The 22,026-nt window shown below is 42.3% G+C and overlaps 1 protein-coding gene across 7 annotated transcripts in view; it reads right to left on the bottom strand.

The window, feature by feature from the left end:
- Positions 1-4,387: 4,387 nt before the first annotated feature.
- The window catches only part of ARHGEF6 (Rac/Cdc42 guanine nucleotide exchange factor 6), a 117,439-nt gene continuing 99,800 nt past the window's right edge, over positions 4,388-22,026 (bottom strand). For 4 of the 7 annotated variants that reach the window (XM_065914910.1, XM_065914914.1, XM_065914916.1 and 1 more), the window contains 10 exons: positions 19,747-19,833; positions 18,872-18,950; positions 17,760-17,905; positions 16,311-16,436; positions 14,712-14,732; positions 13,503-13,596; positions 12,320-12,409; positions 10,008-10,107; positions 8,272-8,326; positions 4,388-6,821 (listed from right to left, as the gene is read on the bottom strand). In XM_065914910.1, coding sequence (XP_065770982.1) covers positions 6,681-6,821; positions 8,272-8,326; positions 10,008-10,107; positions 12,320-12,409; positions 13,503-13,596; positions 14,712-14,732; positions 16,311-16,436; positions 17,760-17,905; positions 18,872-18,950; positions 19,747-19,833 — 939 coding nt within the window. In that variant the 3' untranslated portion in view covers positions 4,388-6,680. The remainder of the gene's footprint in view (positions 6,822-8,271; positions 8,327-10,007; positions 10,108-12,319; positions 12,410-13,502; positions 13,597-14,711; positions 14,733-16,310; positions 16,437-17,759; positions 17,906-18,871; positions 18,951-19,746; positions 19,834-22,026) is intronic. The other 3 variants (XM_065914911.1, XM_065914912.1, XM_065914913.1) reach the window with 3 other exon arrangements.

The following is a 22,026-nucleotide window of genomic DNA, read 5'->3' as shown; positions in this document are numbered from 1 at the left end:
GTCTTAACCACTGGACCACCAGGGAAGTCCCAAAGATTTGGTTTTTTATCCATCCACCCACCCATCCAACAGTGAGTTGGTTCTGTGCTTTGCATGCAATGGATATGACCCAGTCTCTGCTGTCAAGTAGCTTACAGAATTTTGCATCACAGGTGTGCAAACGTCGAAAGCCCACCATGAATGCTGCAAGATAGGTCAGAATCAGTGTTACAAGGGATACATGGGAAGGACATGTAACTAGGACAAGCAGGGGAAGGTGGGTTTCAGGAAAGGCTTTCCAGGACATGTGGCACAGATCGAGCCTTAGGGGATGTTGGGGGAGAGGGACCACATGGAGGAAAGGAGGGCCCAAGAGATAGAGCGAATTGTGTAAAAGCAAACGTGTGAAGACAAATAAAGGGTTCTGGGGAGCAGGCAGGAGGAGTCAGCTCACAGAGGGCCTCATGTGAGAAAAAGATGTTGGTATACTGGCCTAACAGCACATGCTGAAGTCCAATCTAGAAGAGCATTTGTGCTCACCTGGCAGAGAAAAACAGCTCTCTGAGCTCCTTAAATTCTTTTGCTTGTTTTTTCTTTTCTTTTTTTGACTCTGTGGCATGTGGGATCTTAGTTCCCCAACCAGGGATGGAACTTGTACCCCCTGCAGTGGAGGCGCAGTCTTAACCACTGAACCACGAGGGAAGTCCCTAAGATTGTTCCTTATTTTGAGTTTGTATGATATTTCCCCATGGTTAAAATCAGGTTACACTTTTTGGATGGAAAACTACGTATCTGATGTGTTCTTCTCGGGTGTCCTATTTGGAGGCAAGTGATGGTCATTGGCCTCTCATTGTTGATGTAAACTGTGATCCCTCACTTCAGGTGCTGTCCAATATCCCCACTCTATCTAGAGTTACTATTTCCTACCTTGCAACTAGTAAGCACTCTTTGGGGAAACACTTTAAGACCATGTAAGTAATTTGCTCATCATCAAAGTTTCCCTCTATGTTTAGCATCCAATGGTAATTTTGGCCTGAATCGGTCTTTACTACAATGGCTGCAAAACGGGGATTTTCCAACTCCAGAGTTCATTTCTTGTTTACCAGTCAATACTCATGGTATTATAAACAAGAACCTTCCTTTTCTCCCTACTTATTTATCAGTATAGACTCATAGATTTCTACTTGTTCCAGTGTTTTCTAATTCATTACTGTATTTTGGTGCTCAAAATTTCCCTGGTTTGGCCAGTAAGAGCCTCTTCAAGTTCACACCTGGGTCTTTCTCACATGTCCCTCTCATATTTCTGAGCATCACTTTCTGGCAGAACAAGATGTTCCAGGCTCATCTTGTACCTTTCCTGCCTCAGGCGTAGCATCAGCCATTTCTCCAAGAAGCCCTTCTTCCTTTCAGTACAGAGTATAGTGTGTAGAAACCAAGTTATGGGCACTAGGTGTGTTCACTGTATTAAGATGTCACTTCTCCTAGGAAATGTATGCATTTAGATGTACATGTATATGCACATACATACCAAAGCTGTCAGCCTTAGCAAATAAAAATTCAGGATACCCAGTCATATTTGGATTTCAGGTAAACATTGAAAAAACTAGTATAAATATATTCCATTCAAAATTTGGGAACTGCTGTATACCAAAACATTATTTGATGCACAGCTGAAAGTCCAATTTAACTGGGCATCTTGTATTTTATTTGGCAATCCTAATACATATAAACATACACACTACATGTACATAAATGGACACATAACCATATGCACATGTGTTTTGGAGATCCTGAGTTCATACAGATACTTGACCTGAGTCTAAATGGAAAAAGAACGAAGTTGTTTGATGTACAGGGATGGGAAAGGAATTCTAGACAGGACAAATGGCATATTTGGGACTTAAGAGAAATTCAAGGAGATAAAAATTTACTGAGTGTGGTAGTAGCAAGACACTACATTTTTAAACAGGTCAGTGACATAGTCAGATCTTTTAGATAATCATTCTACTGGCACCAAAGAGGCCAGACGACAAGAGGCAAAGAGATGCATGAATCTGAGGGAGAGATGACAAGCACCAGAAATAGGCAATGGAGGATGGAGAGAAATTCAGGGGCTACTGCAGAGCTAAACATGGTAAGACTTGATGACTATATGTATAAAGGGTTAATGTATACGTTTATACAGGATTGAGGGAGAGAAAGGAATGAAGGATAATGCCTATTTTTCTGGTTGGGGCAACTAAGTGGCCAGGGATGCCATTTATTGGGATAGGAAACCCTGGAAGGGCAGATCTGGGACTACAATTGAGGGGTCCAGTTTGGGACACACTGACTCTGAGGTGCTGTAGGACATCCAAACTGAAATGTCCACAAGGAAGCTGCCTCCACGGGTCTGGAGCTCAGGAGAAAGGTCAGGATGGAAAAATATGGACAAGGGAGTCATCTGTACTTTGATAAATGAAGTTATAGGAATAGACAAGATTGTCCAGGAAGAGGCAATAGAAAGAAACAGAAGAGGAAAAGAGCATTAAGGATCAGCAACATTCATGGGGCAGGCAGGAGACAGATCCAGCAAAGGAGACTGTGGGGTGGTCTGAAAGACTGAATAATGCCAGGAAAGTTGGGATCATGAAAGCCAAGGAAGTAGAGATTTAACAAGGGGGCAAGGGACAAAGGTCAATATAGTGAAAGCTATGGTTTTTCCAGTACTCAGGTACAGATGTGAGAGTTGGACCATAAAGAAGGCTGAGCGCCAAAGAATTGATGCTTTTGAATTGTGGTGCTGGTGAAGACTCTTGAAAGCCCCTTGGACTTCAAGGAGATCCAACCAGTCAATCCTAAAGGAAATCAACCCTGCGTATTCATTGGAAGGACTGATGCTGAAGCCGAAGCTCCAATACTTTGGCCACCTGATGTGAAGGGCTGACTCACTGGAAAAGACTCTGATGCTGGGAAAGATTGAAGGCAGGAGGAGAAGGGGATGACAGAGGATGAGGTGGTTAGACAGAATCACTGACTCAATGGACATGAGTGTGAGCACATTCCAGGAGATAATGAAGGATAGGGAAGCCTGGCATGCTGAAGTTCACAGGGTTACAAAGAGTTGAGACGATTTAGCAACTGAATAACAAAGGGTCAGATACTGAAGAGAGGTCAAGATGAATATTTAAAAGTCCTCCCTGCATTTGTTAATAAGAGCTCATCAGTGACTTCAGGAGAGTTGATGGCTAAAGTAGAGGCCAACTTGGCAAGTGTCATGTGTAGAAGAGGCAATGCAGTAGAAAGAACATGGATCCAAGAGGCAGACAGACCAGGGTTTCAAATCCCTGCTCCACACACACTAGCATATTGTTCAATCACTGTACCTTTCTTCACCTGTAAGATGGTGATATCAATACTGAATACCTAATAGGGTTGTTTTGAGGGTTACAGGAATTTAACCATGTAAAACAGTGCTGAGCCTAGCACACAGGAGGTGCAGTGTTATAGCTATTGCTTCAGAGTAGGAAACAAACCACTGAAGCGATCTCAAGCAGAAGAGTAGTATCAGGTGCCTACAAAATTGATGACTACAGAAGTGGAAGTCAGGGGGTTTCATTAGACTAATGGCTGTCAAGGTCATAGCACAGTGGTGATGATCCAAATCCAGTTTCAGGAGATATGGCTGCTGCTAGAGTCTGTCATCCACAAAGCTGTGAGTACAGAATGTAGTACAGAAGCCACAAATGTGTCTTTGGATCTCCCTGTCAGCCAGCAAGCCCTGGGAAGAGAGCCTCTGCCTAACTGAAGCCTTTCAACCTTGTGCAAAGGCATCTCATTGGCAGAACTGAAAATGTATCAGAACCCACATTGTATCCAGAATCCTAGCTGCAAGGTAGTCTAAGATAGTTATTTTTTAGCCTTGGGGTAAAGTAGGAAGAGGAATGGATGCTGAGTAGCAATCAATAATACCCAGTGCAGCTATCTTGTTTGGTAGCAAATATTTTCACCCTGACCGCTGAAACCAGCATTCCAACTGTGGTCAAAATAGAGCAAAATTGGCAAAATCCTGCTAAATATACAGAGAGATGGAAACAAGACTGAAGATCAAGGGATGAGTTTGAAGAGGAAAGTGAATATCTCTATCTCTAATATTGAAGAAAAATGGCAAGAAGAGGTACAGACAGTTTCTGGTTTGGGGCCAGGAGGAGAGGGGTGGTAAAGTTAAGGGACGTTCTCCCTCAAGAGACATATTATCTCTGTAAAGTGGGGAACAAATATCATCTGCCCTGAGCGAAAAAGATAGAAGCTAGTTCAGGGGCCTGATGAGCATGGATAACTAATGAGGGAAACAGGAAAGGAAGCTGACACAGTATGAGAAATCTTTCCACACACCAGTGAGCAAAAAAAAGAAGAAGAAACACAGGACTTATTTTATAAAGCATTGTTATTCTTATTTATTGAAAATGTCCATTTTAAAAGTCTTCAAAATAAAAACAAGTTAGAAAATTTGAGCTTGTGTAAGAAGGGACACGACAGAAGAGGAACTGAAAGGCCTCGAAGGGTAGCAGTTTAACTACAGGGTAACAGGGACCCATTTATAGAGTATTGTAAACAACACAACTATGGAGACACTGCTGTCAGGTTAACATGGCTTCATTTCCTGTATAGGATTATTGAGTGTGAGCGTGGACACCACTCTGCAAAAGCTACATTACCCAGAATACCCAGGGCCTCTCATCAGAAGGGCCACACCCCCAAAACATGCATATAGACACATCACTTTAAAATAAAGGCCTTTCAATATTTTAAGCAATCCTATATACCTTATCAACTAAAGTATTTGTAATCACAAAAAATGTTTCCTACAGATATAGTTTGCACATTTATTGCAAGCCATTGACTAACCACAGACAGGGCAGATGCTACGATCTGTGTTGTTATTGTTGTTTTTCATCTGGAAGTGAAGGATGGCATGTCTAAATCATTGGACTAAAAATAGAACACAGCCATTCCAAGAAATCTTCTTCGGTCTTCAGCTTCCAAAGACAGCTGTGTGTGGTTGGCTGAGATTGGTCTGCAGGAAAAGTCCATTTCCTGTGGATGATGTAATTTCTGCTGTGTGACAAGCAGTCAACAGCCCCATAACAGGTAGCTATGGGAGTTAAGACCCCCCCCACCCCGCCCCGTACTAAAAAGGAAAAGGGCTTAGCAAGCTGAGGAGTTCAAGTTTGGTTTCTAAACAACATTTGCAAAACCCACAGTTATAAGTACCTACTGAATGTATCTGGGAGACAACTTTGATCTGTCCATTGGTCCTTGACCTCTCTTTCCAGCGATCTCCCCCATCTGGCCAAATTGCCTCTTTTGGGGAGAGACAGGGGCAGGTTGCAAATTCAACTGTGCTGGATTTGGATGTGTGCTGCCCTGCCATGACCGTCTTCTACACCCGATTCATCACAGTTCTAATTTCTCAGATATTAGAAACCCTCAGCAAGGGTTTGATTCGATGAACAACTTGAGTAAACCAGTTCCAAATAATCAGCTTTGCTAGGAACCAGCACACAGCTACTAGAGGGGCCCTTTCCTTTCAGCTGTACAAACTGGCCCAACAGCACAAATCTGCAAATCAAGCTTAGAGTCCTACTCAAAGAGGCTGATGATTATTACAGCATCTCACAGCATATATGGGAGGACAATCAAGGGAATTAAAGCTGTCTGCTAGGGCGCCACATCACCTCAGTGTAAACTGAAGGATGAGAAGTTGCAACTTGAATATGTGACATAGATAAAAGGAACTGCTCACAGTTTACATTTTAAAAAAGCAAAAGCACACACAAACCAGTTTACACACCGACTGGGATGGTTGGCTTAAAGCACTGGGGAAATAGAAAACTTCTACACAAGGCAGAAGGCCAGGGACAAAACCCAGCATGCACTGGCAAGAGATGGGCAAGTCGGCTACTGAGGGGAAGACACTCCAGTGCAGGCTGCTAATGGATTTGGTGTTGGCGTGGGTGACCAGAGCTTCTGCCCCACAGAATGGAAACATAAACCAACACGAAAGGAGGAAGGGTGCTACAGTTTTCTTGGTCTTATAGACAACACAGGATAGTCATTTTAAAAAGTGGGTATTGAGGGTGGCACAGGCTGGGTCAGGGAAGGGCAGCTGGATCACTGGGCAAACATATTTGCCTTTCACCTACCCCAGTCAGAGTTCCAGAAATGTTGCCTTCAGTAAATTAGGTACTGAGAGACTGCCAGGTAGAGGGAAGCATTAGGGGGAAAGTCAAGTTCACATTTAATAAGCCGTGGCCAGCCACTTGGGGGAGAGCAGCCAGCCCAACAAGAGTGACCCAAGGATAATGGCTGGTAAAGAGGCACTATGAGTTGAAGGCCATCTGAAGACCCTGTGAGTCATCTGCCTACAATAGCTTCCCTTTGCTTACTATTGGAAAAGACTCTGGGGAGACCTCTCCCACCCCCTCTTGCTTTTTTACTCCTGTCAAAAAAATAAACAACCAACCAATAACCAAACAATCACAAACACTCGTCCAAACACACACACACACACACACAAACACACACACACATACACACACACACATACACAGACTAAGATATGAAATAAAAACCAGAGAAGTGAGCAAACTGAGTCAGATCACTCAGCTGGACATTTCCCGACACCCTACAGGCACCCTCTGCCAGCCGCACAGTGATGGTTATGGGAGAATGGAGGTCTTGCTACTGGACTCAGCCCGAATACACTCATCAGTTTGCTTCAGCAGCCTCCGGACCAGCTTCTCTAGGTCCCTTCTTGATTTCAACTCTTCCTCCAGGCATTGCTTCATTCTTTTATTCTCCTATGATGGGAAAAGGCTGATTGGTTACCAAACAAACAGTCCCTGCCACAGGGCTCCTCATACTCAACCTCTTAGCAGCCTTCACCACTCCCTCCTCAAACTCCTCTCCCTTAGCAGCTTCTGGATTGTTCTACTTCTTGCTGACCAATCCCTGAAATATTAAGACAAGCATTCTCTAGGGCTCTGGCCTGGGCCCTCTTCTGACTCACTCTTTTCGCCTACTGTTTCTTTTCTTTCGATTCAAGTATCTATGAAGAGGCCACCCCAATTCTCCCTGGCACTGACCTCATCTCAGCTCAGGAGCACCAGGTCCACAGCCCCCAGGGCCAACTTGATATTTCCGCCTACACTTGTTATAAGGCCCTCAAGTTCATTATGTTCTAAAGTGAACCCAGTATCTCCCCCATCACCCAAACATCTCTTCCTCCTGTAGTTTCTGATTTTCATGAAGGGCACCACCATATCAAAGTACATACCCAGATGAAAAAGTTTCATCTTCCATCTCTGGCTCTTTCTCTCTCTCTTTTTATTTTTTAAATAATTTTATTTATTTATTTTATTTTTGGCTGTGCTGAGTCTTTGTTGCTGCACGGGCTTTACTCTAGTTTTGGAGAGTAGGGGCCACTCTCCAGTTGTGGTGCACAGGTTTCTCATTGCAGTGGCTTCCTTTGTTGCAGAGCATGGGCTCTAGGCATGCGGGCTTCAGTAGCTGTGGCACATGGGCTCTACAGCACAGGCTCAATAGCCATGGTGCCCAGGCCTAGCTACGCTGGGGCATGTGGGATCTTCCTGGGTCAGGGATCAAACCCGTGTGTCCTGCATTGGCAGGTGGACTCTTTACCACTGAGCCACCAGGGAAGCCCTCTGGGTCTTTCTTAATTCCCACATCACAGCACCATTTTCCACAGACTCTAACTCAGTGATATACCTGTTTTACTTCCATGTCCCTCCTCTGCAGCCTCAGCAGCTCTCTCTCCTCAGCTCAGGACTTCATCATGTCTCACCCTGAGTTCTGTAATAGCCTCCTAAGTGATCTTCCAGCTTCTGGTCTCTCTCCCTACGATCCATCCTTTACCCCATTACCAAGCACAGGCAGTCCTCAAACTCAAGGAAGAGTGACAGAGGAACCCACAATTCATGACTTACAGTTCTATTTACACTTGCTCATGAATGACTTATCTTTTCTTAAATTCTGTTTGCAAATGTCAGGAAACATGAAAGCTGCAACTAAGTTTGGGACCCTATTTTAAACGCTAAATAGGTATATAAGCAAGCCTCAGAAATTGAAATCCAAGGCCACATGGTAAAATCTACAAAACCCACCTGGATGACACAGGGAAATAAGAATCCCCACCTTACCACCTTGTTCCTGGCTTTCTCCTGAGGGTGTTTATCCATGCGTGGCAGGGAAGAGGGAGCAGGCCTGTTAGGATCTGAGAAATTTCATTACCTGTTTCAGCTCTTTCACCTCATCCTTCAAGGCATAAACAGTATCGACAAGGCTCCTAGAACATAAAGTTCAGAGATTAATAGTTGGCATCAAAGTATTAAGTGATACTTAAGAAGAAAAGCAGCTTTATAGAAATACAGTTTCTGAAAACCAGTGACCTTTCTGGAGGATGGGGAGAGATACTGCTATGAATGGCCCTTGTGTCCCTCATTTTCATGGGCTAACAACCACCATCACACCAGCTCATTCCAATGCCGAGTCACCACACTTTTTCTATTACTTCTCTCCTCCACTGCTCACTTCCCAGCTCGGGTGAGTACGGAAAAAGCGACTAGTATATTGCACACCTGTAACATATATTATTGTATATCAACTCTACTTCAATTTTTAAAAAGAAAAAAGTAAAAAAAAAAAAAAAAGAGAGAGACTAGGGCTACTCGTAAGGTTCTGATTTCTCTCTTGGGGGAAGGGAGGTGCATCACCTGACATACTGTAATGAGAGGTGTCACCAGGCCCTGCCTAGCCTATAATATCTGCACGAGTGCATTGCCCTTCTCACCAGCGTACATGACACAAAGTTAGGGCATTATTTCTGGAAGATTCCACATATTCCAAAAGGGATAAAGTATCTTGGCTGAGTTGTAGAAGAGTCATTTCCTCTCTCTCTCTCTCTCTCCCTGGACAAGGACTTTGGAGATTGGAGTTCCACTTATTCTACAACTTACCAGTCCTCTAACCTTGGGTAACCAGTTTTCTTCTCACCCTCTCTTGGTCTCATTTTCTTCACATACAAAATGGGGATAGTAACCCATTCCCTGAAAGCCTCATAAAGTCGTTGGGCAGGTGAATGTAGCCATAATGATAGTAATTACATTATTACTATTATTGAGTTAATAACTATTACTATTGAGTAAATAACTATTATCATGTGCTAGCCTTTGTACTTATTCCATTTAACCTCACAACAACCCTGAAAGTATTATTATCACATCCAGTTTATAGATGAGGCAACTGAGGCAGAGGAAAGGGAAGGAACTTGTCCCAAGTCACACAGCTAACAAGTACCAGAATCTGGACTTGAACCAGGGCTGTTCTTCTCTTGAGCCCAAGTGCTTTACCACTTGGCCGTATCACTTCATACACCAGATGGAAAAATATATTGACGGTGCCAAGCACTATGAAACAAGCTGTCTTATGCAAATTTAGGCCTGACTTCAGAAATGACTCAAGTTTAAACAAGTACTTAACCTGATTTTCCCCTGGTAAGTCACCCTCATTACTGTGCAAAGGTAGGTCAAGGACATAACTTTCTTGAATCACAATTTCCTCATCTGTAATGGTGGTGAAAGTAATGTATCTCATTGGATTGCTGCAGGAGTTTAAATGAGGTCAAGTATTGAAAGTCCAGTGCCTGAGTCCATAAATGTGAGGGGCATCGCCATGAGCAGGGAAATTGGTGCTGTGGCCTTCCCAATGCCTCCCAAACCCATCTGGAGCGGTATTCCTTTGTACTCTGAAGTTCCTTCCTGTCTGGGGAGCTGGCTGCCCCCTCTACCTCTCCTTTCTCCTTCTCTTTGTTGTGGGAGCAGCCCTCCCTGGGCTCCCAACTGTACAATCAACCAAGAGGGCCTCATTCTCTGATGAGGAGGGTCTGCCCTTCAGTGCGGGCTTGGTGTGCTGGAACCTTCTTTTCAGCCCCTGGAAATATCAGAAAAGGTTTAGCCAGCTCTACTCACTTTTCCTCAATGATGGTCTGGCCGTTGCTTCTGGTTTCTTCAACGATGAGTTTCTCCTCCTCGGGGAGTAAGACTTGGGGAATGGAATCTTTGCGAGCACCTACAGGCAAGGGTAGCGAGAGGCAGGGGAGGAGTATTACTAGAGGAGACTATTGGGGGTTTGTTCCTTTCTACGATTGTTTTTGAGGGGTCTTTGTTGACGGCATCTGGCTGACTGGCACCCCAAGAGCAGTCACGTTTTCTGATGAAATCTTTCAGACATGAGGAATTCAAAATGGCCAAATACACTGTTTCAACCCTGGGGGCAGGGGCACATTTTGTATTCAGAAACAATGTGAAAAGGCTGCTGTGAGACTGTCCTCAACCACGGGCTCCTCCTTTTCTGTTCTGCCTCCTCCAAAGCAAAGAGCTGGCCAGCAACCATTCTTCCCTGCCCATCTCTGTGTGTTTTGTATTTTAGTAAAAATCATGCAGAACATAGCACTACATGGGGATGTAACATGCTTAAAAGGTCTTCAGAAGCATCATTCACCCCCATTTGTTCTCTTTACCATCTTACAGGGTGAGGTAGAGTCAGTGGAGACCATTTTGATCAAGGGTAGACTGGGGGGTGGGGAGATGATCGCAACAGCTGCAGAGATGCAGGCATCCTGACCACTGTCTGCTCACCATCTCCCGGCTCTGGGATGGAAAAGGTGACAGAGCAGCCATGGGACCTGACCAGACAGCTCTCCTGCACCTCCAACCTCTGCCTCCCTTCTAGATCCTTCCTCTGAGAGCTAGATCCCTTAATCTTCTGTTTTCTTGAACCACTGGCTTCCTCTCTTCTAAGCCAATTCCCTTCAATTTCTGAACACTCACTGCCTTCACTCAATCTCCACGCCTTTCTCGAAGCAGATGTGTCTCTGTCTTCTGCAGGGTCCAAGACTTTGTAGGTGCTTAATAAGTGGGTAGCAGACTGGCTGACTGACCAACCAACTGGATGCAGCAAGAAACAGTAGGAATCACTTTTAGGTGAGCAGGACTTTTGGTTGGAGAGGGATGTATGGTGTCGGTCGCCATGACACCATGATGCTAAATGGCTTACTGCGTGCCAAGCACTGTGCTAGACACTTTCCACACGTAAAAGGGAAGCCAGGGAGGAGGGCGGACAATGTGACTCTTGAGGCCAGAATGCCTGCCTGCACCTCTGAGCAAATTTCCTGTCTCTATCAGAGTGAAGACAGGAGGAGGCAGGAGGTGAGGTCAGATATCATAGGAAGACTGCTGCTTCTAGTGTCTCCTTGTGTCCCTCTCTTTCCTGGTTTATACAATAAAAACTGCTCTCACTTGCCTTTTCTGACTCCTGGAATCTTGTTATTAGGGCTAGGCATGCCCAGGGTTGCAGCCAGGTTGGGTCTGAGAAGTACAAGGTGTGACAGTCTCCCCTTCAAAGTCAAATGTATCAAAGTCCACATAGAATGCTTTTCCCATGATGCCCTTGGAGACATGTCACTTTGACAGTACCCCTCAGGGTGGTTCACCAAGGAAGCCCTGCCCACGCTCAAGCATGGGCTCAGTGGCTGTCCCAGTGGAGCCTTAGGGAGAGTTCATGTCTTCCGCAGAGGCAAGACCCTCACACCAGGTATCCTTAATGTCTCTAATAATGAAAGGCCAAGGACATGAGCCATGTGACATGTCTTTTATAAAAGCACAAGGAAGAATCAGAAAACATCATCTCACTTTCAGTCTGTAACCTGAAAGTGGCTGGGGGAAATACCCTCAGCTAATAGGTCCCTGATAAATTGTAGACACTCTCAACAGGCCCTGCTAAGCAGCTACATTTCCAGATTTTCAGAGCAACTCTGAAACTTGAGCTTGGTGAAGCTCTGTTTGCTTAAATATGCAGCTGATCAAAGATAATATTTTGACTTCCTTTCCAAATCTGCCTATAAGAAGAGATTAGCATCAGTTCACAGACACAGGAACCCTTTGGGCTCTTTAATTCCTAACTAGTGTTGGTGAAGGTATTTGTGTACTTCAAAGGAAATTGGCTTTAAAAAAATTTTTTTTTCATTTCTATCACCTCCAACTTTTTTTTATTCTTGCATCTCTCTTTCTCTCTGGGTGAAAAGAAACAGTGGGTAAACAAACCGCTTGGTAGCTAAAATCAGCTTATCTGAAAGATGCAGCCTTGTACCCACTCCTCTGCTGCAAGTCACCTGCTTTCCACACCCTGCAGCCCATCTGGGTTGCTTTGCTCTTTTTCCAAGAGGCAGTGAGCAGTAGCGAAGAAACATCACTCATTAGAGAAAGTGGCTGAGGGGACCTACTTGAGGCATGGCCTTGTGGAAAGCTTGCACTGGTACAGTAAGCTTCAATCACCTTCAGAATCTGAGCATCTTCTTCCAGAGCAGCGGTACCTGTCAAATGTAACGAATCATGACTTTTCAGAGATACATGCCTCTGGACCCTGGAAATGATGCACGCGGGTGCTGGGCACTGGCTTCTTTGACCAACGGTGTTCATGCAAGGCGGGAGAGAAAAGCTGACCAGCTGTCATGGTGGAGCGAGAGTGACAGTAGCCCTGAGGAGCTCTGCGGTCAGCACTAGTGAGTTCAGCACCGAGAGTGGTCTGCTCTGGAAGCCGCTCGGAACACTAAATTAGAGGGTCTCCCAAGTGTCTCAGAGGCTACAGGGCCAGCACTGTGCTTGGCGTTGGCCTCAGTTCTCAGCTGATACACCACGCCCTTCCTCACCATCAAATTTCAAGGCTCACTTTCTCTAAGGAAGCTTTCCATCACTAACACAATACATTTTTTTCCCAACCAGCCAGGCTAGTCATTGATTCTCCCTCTCCTCCCCAAGCCCCTCTAACTCATCCTAAAAGTGACTGTTAACACACTCATGTGCAGACCTAGGAGTGGGGTAGGGGATGGGGGATACAGAAGCTAAAGTCTAGCAAAGGGTTTATCCAGATTATTTCTGACTGATACGCACAGCTCTGTCACCCATTTGGGAAGCATCACTTGCTCCTTCATGTGTGTCCCAGAGTGCCTTGTTTCCAGCCGCAGAGGCAAATGTGTACGTATCCACTGGCTGACCGACTTTGCAGACTGTCTCTAAATCCAGCCCTATTTCTATATGCCAGCAGGCAGATTCCTTGACTAACTGAAAACATCACTGAACATTAAACTCCCTTCGGGTCTACTGAGTCAGTCTCAGTAAAGGCAAATATCTCAGGCATTCAGAAACTAAGAACAGAAAAATGTATCCACGGCAAATAGGTCCCTTTAGTGTTTCTAAACCAGGTAAGGCCAAATAGTCAACACAAAAACCATACAGGTGAAAAGCAGCAGGAGACAGCTTATTCCAAAGTCTTAAAGGAGGCCAAGCTTTCGCATGCGTTTTTCCCTATGGGCAAGATGATGCTGAGAACACACTGCTGGAATCTTCTGCTTTCAAAAAATTCCTCATCTATAATCAACTTTCTAAAAATAAAGAACACATACATACTTTTCCGGATGACATATTCCTCCTCTGATGGTTTTCTTTCGGTCTTCCTTTTATGAAGAAACTTCTTCATCGTTTTGGGGCTTTTACTAGACTCCTAAAAGGGTAGAGGTTTCTTCATGAATTAAGGTTCTCCCTTCGCCCACCCCCCGCAAAAAAAAAAGCAAATTAAAAACAGCAAATGAAATTAAGTAGAATGGCTCTCTGATTTTTACAGTTTCACTTAGGAGGGTATCAAAATTTAATACTATACACGATAAAAATGGCTCCAAGAATGGCATGGGCCAACTGCAGATGCAGGAGGCCAAGTGCCTTCAGGGTACCATCTGGAGAGATGGTAATGGATGTCACTCCTAGAGAAATAACACTACTCCTAACTGGGTTTATACTCCCCATTGATACAGTTTTAAGGGAATGAAATAACAATTGTAACTATTAGTGGGGTATAGACCACTTTTCAAAGAGCTTCAAAACTAATAAATTCTCCTTAGCAACAGTCCCACAAAGAATATCAACTTCCATTTGCGAGACAGGAAAATTAAGGCAGAGACACTAAGTACATTCCCTGTATTCAGAGAGAATAGCCAAATGAAAGATTTCCTGATAAATAATTTGGGGTTACACGTAATGTACCTACAGCCAAGCAAGGCATATTTTTAATTAGCAGATAAAAGATATATGAATTGTTGGATTTGCCATATGAATAACCAGAAAGTCTAAAAAGTGCTCGTAAAGTATCCAAGTAAACACTGATCATCTTATTCCAACCTCCCATGCAATGCATGTACAGGATGAATTGATAACAATTGCTACCTTAAAAATAAATGCAACAAAGAATTTAATTTCTTCCTGTTAGCCTCAGTGATTTCCTTAGAAAGCAGACAGACATGAAAAACTCACATATGACAAAAATAACAGGAAAAATAGAAATAGCAAAAAAAAAAAAAAAGCCCATGGAAAACAGACATTTTACATGTTATTTCTATTTTTCCTGTTATTTTTGTCACGCGTGAGTTTTTCATTTTTGTACATATTTCCCAAGAGCCTGCTTTTTTGAAGAAAGTACTTACATGTCAGAAATGTATCTTCATATTTTAGCTACCAATTGTAAAAAGGGACAAAACAAGCATAAAGGAAAGCTTCATTCATCAAAGATTACAGCACAGCATTAAATGATGTCACTGTACACCAAAGATATTGTTCTACCCTTACCTTTAAGATATAAGACATCCTCTAAAGTGAATATGTAAAGAAAGAGAAGATGAGCGTGAGAGGTCGATGGTTATAGTGACCAAATCCATTTATCAATAATTCTAAAACAACATTTGAAATGTTAGTGTTATCATAAATTACACAGAGAGAATATCATCATGTTTCCCACATTAGTTTCAGATGCAATATCATCATGCAAAAGCCCAAGGAATACAGTTCTGTGCAGAATTACAAATGCTGAAAATTACTGAAATACGCACTATATAGTAAGAACATATTAATAACTCACTTCTCCCAGCAGAAACAAAGTGATCATGCCTTAGTTTTAATAGATTAGTTCTGTGAAGGATTAAGTCAACTTTACCCTTCAAAGCTCACCTTAATTTGAATTTAGTAACTGAAAATTACAAAATATCCATCATTAAAAAGGGGACTTAGGTAACTATGAAGTGGCACTCCTGGTTAAGGTAATCAGAGGAGAAAATTGGATGATTGCAGGAATCACCGATCAATTTCCAAAGCCAATCTCTGGGGCTGTTTTCTGGCCAAATTCTGAATAGAGGTACATAATAAAGATTCAGCTCAAGGATTATTTTCCTATCATGTCAGGTTGAAAAGATCAAAAAATCCTCTCGTATCCAAACATAGTTCTACTTTTACTGCACTAAGCATTGGAGGCAAGAAGTGAAACAATGGCATGGTGTTTTAAATCAAAACAAACTCAAAACTGAGCTAAGTCTGCATCACACATCAAAAACACACATTTGGTACAAAAATATATGCTGCCTTGGCACCGTAATTCTAAGACACATCTCATAACTGTCATGAACTTAAATCTTCATGCGGTAAGACCTATTTAAAGAACAGTTACTAATAAATGAGGATCTTTTCTGAAAGCTGGAATGATGAGAACCATGCTAGGGGAAAAAAAAGTTTGGATGGAAAAGGTAACACTCCACACAGTTTCAGAAGATAGTGACTGGCATTTCCTGACTGCAACTTCGAGACAAGAAAAAAAAAAAAAAAACAACCTTGAAATACCCATTCTACCCAAATATCAAATGTCCTCTAGGCTTGTTGCTTAGAAGCCTCTTTTTTTAAAGACACTCCTTTCATTAAATTCTTTCTTTCCAACTGCAGCAAATAATTCAGACTTTCATAGTTTAGACCCGGGGTTTGGTCCCATAAAACTTTTACTGATTTGGTTTCATAGATCAAAATGATTCAAAATGCAGAATTGGGTCTGTTTGGTTAGCAATTCCAAGCTAATGAAGTGACTTTTGTTTGAGATGTGTGTACATTATGACCAATTTATAGAATTCTCATATCATCATAAAGGCAAACCAGGGGCCCTTCAGGAGGAGACCAGAGAAACTCAGGCAGTGCACAGAAAGCCTGTGGGTATTTAAGACATATGTGTAGATGGACAATGGGGAAATGAAAAATTAAGAAATAAAAAAAAATCACTGAGTCTGGCAACTCAAGACTGACTGAATGTATCACCTACCATCAATTCTAGCACATCCCCACAGAACTGTTTCTAATAAGCTACAAAATCAGCTTGTCAGAAGCATTTTATACCATATGTAGCAAAATTACCTCTTTATAACCTAGTGCTGCTGATGGTCTAAGTGGAGGTGCAGGTCGTAGACAACTTAAGCTCCACGGTTTTATAATTTGAGGAGGCTCCAAGGGTCCTCGGGGCTGTCCAGTAGAGCTAAAAGACTGGGAAAATGTCTGATGAGATGGTAGCAATTGGCCATATGACCCCAATCCTGGGCCACACAGTGAGAGAACAACAATAGCTTGGTTGGATCTGAAAAGCCAGGCCCAGAAAGGAAAAGATGGGAAAACAAGTCTCCAGTCGGAGGACTGGCATTTTCCAGTCAAGACTTGGGGCCTCAGAGGAACAGCACAACTCTGACTCCACATCCCATGAGCCCGCCCTCCCTCTGTCCTGCAATTTCCTTCAAGTCAGATGTTCTTTTTCCCCTGAAAGGGAGGAAAGTGGAATAACAGTCAACATTTAATGAGTTCAGTCATGTGTTTGGCACTCAATTAGGTGCTTACATAGGTTATTTTCATCAGAAAAACTTACGGCAAACTTTAGCAAAGCCAAGTAACCAGTCAGCAATTGGCAAAGTCAAGATTTGAACCCAGATCTGATGCCAAAAGCCCCTTTTCTTCTCACAACACACTATGCTCAAAACTGGAATTTGGACATCACAAGTTTGAATGTTAACAGACAACACAGCACATCTTCAGTCTCACTCAGCAAGTACAGTAAAATCTCATCAATTCAAATTCCGTGAACTCTGTGATAAAGCAGAAGGAGGCAGCTCTCAAAGTTTACCCTTAAAGGTTAATGAAGAAATGTGATAGCATAAATGAGATTGCATGGAGATGTTTAAGTATTTAAGAAGGTAAACTATCTCTTTTGCCTTAGCACATTATTAATACGAGCACGCTGTTGTTCAGTTGCTAAGTCGTGTCTGACTCTTTCTGACCCCATGGATTGAAGCACCCCAGGCTTCTCTGTCCTTCGCTATCTCCCAGAGTTTGTGCAGATTCATGTCCATTGAGTCAGTGATGCTATCTAACCATCTCATCTTCTGTCACCCCCTTCTCCTTTTGCCTTCAATCTTTCTCAGCATCAGGGTCTTTCCCAATGAGTCAGCTCGGCGCATCAGGTGGCCAAAGGATTGGAGCCGAAGCACTGATGAGCATAACAGTTGCTAAGTAAAATAAATCCTGTTTATCACTAAAACATCTTAGCAGGACTTCTGGTTAGAAAAACTTTGCTAGCAGTTCAGCTGGAGTACCTTAATAACTGTCAAACAAAGCTGCATATCTCAAACTCTGTGTTAATTGGGATGGGCCTCTCCCATAACAAGAAAGCAGAATTAATGAGGTTCGACTGTACTTCTAATCCTACAAATCCAAACTATCTAAAGGCTAAGGGCATGCTCACCACTCTTGTAAGTCCTCAGTAGGCAGGATTTGACAAGAGACTCAATAATCCCTGGACAGGACAGACACACTACTTACGGAGTGAGCACTACAAGATGATGATGATGTTTTCGATAATGAACTGCAAGAGGCAGGTCCTCTGATCAGCCTGTACAGATGCTCCAGCCAATCCTGGAAGTCCTGGTTGTTGCTGCAGTGGACCACAATTCTCTCTACTATGTTACCTGGATCACCCGATTAGGAGCATTTGGAAACAAAAGACAAGGAGGACCTTGAGCTTGCCTCATTCATAAACACACTTCGTGCAGCTAGGACTTGGGTGTCTATCTTGAGAAGTTTTCATACCTATGAGTTAACCCTGTTGAAACTCTTCTATCAGGAACAGACAAGCCATGATAATAAAGATATAAATATTCATATTTGATTTATAAAAAACATCCTTGATTTCTACTGCTTATAGAATCTTGGAAGTAATATAAAACTTCACTCTAAACAAACTCAGTCCCCAGATTTAAGCACAGGGCCCATCTAGTTCATAGTCTAAAAGGAGAATAGCATACTGCTTTACCCAATATCAAAGATGAAGCCAGATCCAACTAAGATTGGTCTTTAGGCCAACACCAAATCTCGGACTCCTTATTGGGAAAGAAGGGGTTAAGATCTGGGGCCAGCATCCTAGTGTTAGCCATTGAGTTGTATCAGTGAAAAACGCGCAACCATTACATGGATATCAAACAGGTTTGACTAAAGGGACAACAGGCCAGTTGGGGGGCATGACCAAGGTGTGGCAGATTGCTCAATCTGTGAGGAAAGTTTCATGGCTTTTCAGCACTTTTTAGAAACACAAGTCTTGCTAATTCATAGGATGATGATAAAATTGTTGATAAAAGTTCACATCTTTGGCTCCACTGCCACCAGGGAATAGATGACAGAGGGAGAGAAAACTATATTTATATCAGTTCATCTTGTTATTTGTTAGCTCTTATGCAAGAGAAGATTGAAACGAGGCTCATGAATGACCATGAGCCTTCCCTCCTCTTGCTGTAACCTAATTATCCAAGGAAATGGGATATATTTTACCATGTCCATGGAAAACTTGCTAATGGACTATATAACAGAAAATAATAGCATTTATTTATTTAAACCCCACTTCATTTCGAAAAGGATTTGAAGAAGAAAAAATTACCTACCTGTGATTTCAAATGTGGAGTCATTCCCTTCAATTTCATCTAATCTAGTCACCACCATTCCTGCTATTGGTATTTTTCCCTACCAGAAAAAGAACATCCCCATTAATTCTGTGGTTATACATGTCTCTGTTTTTGTTAGATTTTCTGACCCTCATAGGAACCACTGCTGAATTCTGGCGAGACATATTTCTCCAGTCTGTCAATAGATAATGTGTTTCTCTGCTTTAAATTTTAATCAGACAAGAAAGCAACGGGAAAATGTGGGTTGTGTTTTGCTAACACACTGTAAATCATGAGGTCAGGATTTAATCACAGTTTACCCATCTAACAGATTTTCAGGAGAGTCTGTCAACAAAGCAAAAACTCAAATTTCATGAAAATTAGTCATTGCTAGGCCAAGATAGGATAGGCAACAATAACTTATAATATGCAGTGTCTTGAGAGTCAACTGAAAGAAGCTGAATTTCCTAAGGAGTTGAATGACTTCATCTCAGAAACTTGAGTCATATAATGTGACTATAATAAGACAATCACAGAGGCAAGTGTCAGCTTTATATCTTCTCAGCAATAATGATATGATCTAGGCCTGGAAAATGCTGCTGTTAATTTACTTAGTTGCAGACTTTGATTTCTGTTTACACATTTATGACCTATCTCATAACCAGAGCAGTGGAGGTTCAGGATAAACTCATTATGCTAACATAAAGGTCTATGTTCAAAGGAATATCTGCTCTCATAAATTGTTTAATTATACAAAGGGTCAGAACATCCTGACTTTTCTGGCTGGGGCTCTTAATACTAGAGTGAAAACAGTGCATCTAGATGAAAACCTGTTTTCATTATCTGTCTTGTTGCTTTATATGAAATCTACTAACCTGATAAATAAAGCCACTCATCCGAGGACTTGCAGATAACATTATCAAAACACTTGAAAATAACATGAGGTACCGCTCCTCTTTTTCCTGAAGTGGAGGGAAAAAGATTACATGTAAACAGAAATTGTACATTTTGTTTATTAAGAATTTCTGGGAAAAAAAAAGAATTTCTGGAATAATTTTTGTAAGATAGATCTTATATAAGGCAATGAAACACAAATAGTGATTTTTTAAAAAAGATACCCAGCTTAAAAGTACAAAACTCGTTTAATTGTACTTTGAAATGCATGTAAATCTAATTTATCTGTCTCCTTCCTATACACAACGTGTGTGCTCAGTCACTCAGTTGTGTCCGACTCTTTGTGACCCTGTGAACTGTAGCCCACCAGGCTCTTCTGTCCATGGAATTTTCCAGACAAGAGTACCAGAATGGGTTGCCATTTTCTTTTGAGGGGACTTTTCTGACCCAGGGATTGAACCCCCATCTCCTGCATTGGCAGGCGGGTTCTGTACCACTAGCACCACCTGGGAAGTCCATCTATACGTTAACAGTTAAATACAAATGACCATGCTTGTTTCCCAAGCATGAAGCCTGAAAAGTCACACTGTTAATGCCTTCTTGCCCATGATGCAACCACAGCACAATATAAGTCTTAAGGTTGTCAAAGTGAAAATGATTTTACTTTGAAAAGTGGCCAAATAAAGGGGTTTGAGTGATAAGAAATTTATTATGCTCTAACACAGGGGTCCCCAACCTCTGGGATCTAATGCCTGATGATCTGAAGTGGAACTGATGTAATAATAATAGAAATAAAGTGCACAATACATGTAATGTATTTGAATCATCCCCAGACCATCCTGCCACCTCTCTCCCATTCATAGAAAAATTGTTGTCCCCAAAACCCATGTCTGGTACCTAAAAGGTTGGGGACTGCTGCTCTTAACACATGTGTTAAACTCTTCCTAACATTACTGTTAATCAGTAACTACACAATAATTATTATACTCAAATAAAACAAAGAAGGAAATACTTTTTTAAATGGCACTAAAGGAAATTTTGGACACAAATTCTTCTCTGAACTCCTTGAGCAGATATACAGTGAGTAAATGCCAAAGATGGCGCTGGGCTTGCACATCCAGCCATTTTACCTACAATTATCCTCAAGCCCAGCTCCATCTCCTTCCTGCTTGAGAAGAGCAACTTTTCAAGGCTAATTTTTCTAACAAGTGTTCTGCATTCTCTCCCATCTTTCTCTTGGTTGGCTTCCTTCTACAGACATCTTATCTCCTGCTCCTGCTTCCAGCCACTTCTCCTGTCTAACTCGCTTTTTCTGCTGCCTTTAGCATAGGCACATCTCCTGTCCATTTCATAGACTTTCATCTGCCCCCTGTGGCTTTATTTCTTGACGTTTTATTGCCAAATTACTGGCTGCTTTCTTTTTCTCCCCATTGATCCCTCCCTAACTGCACCCTTGTCACTCTCTCAAAGTCATCAATCACTGCCTTTTTGTGACATCCCATGGCTTCTCAGTCTCCATACCCTGACCCTTCTGCAGCCCTCAGCAGTCTGACCGCTTTCAAATGTTCTTTCTGGAATTTCCATGACAACACACCCCCCCTAATTTCCCTCTTTCTTTCTTCCACTTTCTTTTTCTGGCACTATTTCCTTCTTGCTTTACCCAAGAGGTTTATCCCAAAGGTATGAAAGACTGTTAGAGTGGCTACATTAACTTTCCCCAAGGTAGCTGCATTTTACATGAGATTGCTTATTTTTTTTCTAGTGTTTTTTTATTGAAGCCTAGTTGATTTACAATGTTTCAAGGGTATGGCAAAGTGATTCAGATATATATTTTTTCAGATTCTTTTCCATTATAGGTTATTACAAGATATTGAGTATAGTTCCCTGTGCTATACAGTAGAATCTTGTTGTTTATCTACTTTATGTATAGTAGTTGGTATGTGTTAATCCCAAATGCTTAATTTATTCCTCCCCACTTTCCTCTTTGGTAACCACATTAACCCAAAGTAATGAATCTCTGACACAGACCTGTCGGGGAGTAGAAGAAGATATTTGGGGAGGGAGAAGATGATTGTAGTACCCAATAAATCATGCCAGGTGATGTAATCAACCTTCTTCCCCTACCCCGCCCCCTTCCTAGAAGACATAATCCATCTTCAGGCCTTTGTGCTTCTCTCTGGACATTTACTTCCCAAGAAAGCACATCTGTCAGTGACATGTAAGCCTCTGCCTCTAACTCTGACCTCCTACCCACATTTCTA

Source organism: Muntiacus reevesi, chromosome X (assembly GCF_963930625.1).
Source record: "Muntiacus reevesi chromosome X, mMunRee1.1, whole genome shotgun sequence".
In the NCBI taxonomy this organism is placed as follows: Eukaryota; Metazoa; Chordata; class Mammalia; order Artiodactyla; family Cervidae; genus Muntiacus; species Muntiacus reevesi.
This window is presented reverse-complemented; position numbering and strand designations above follow the sequence as displayed.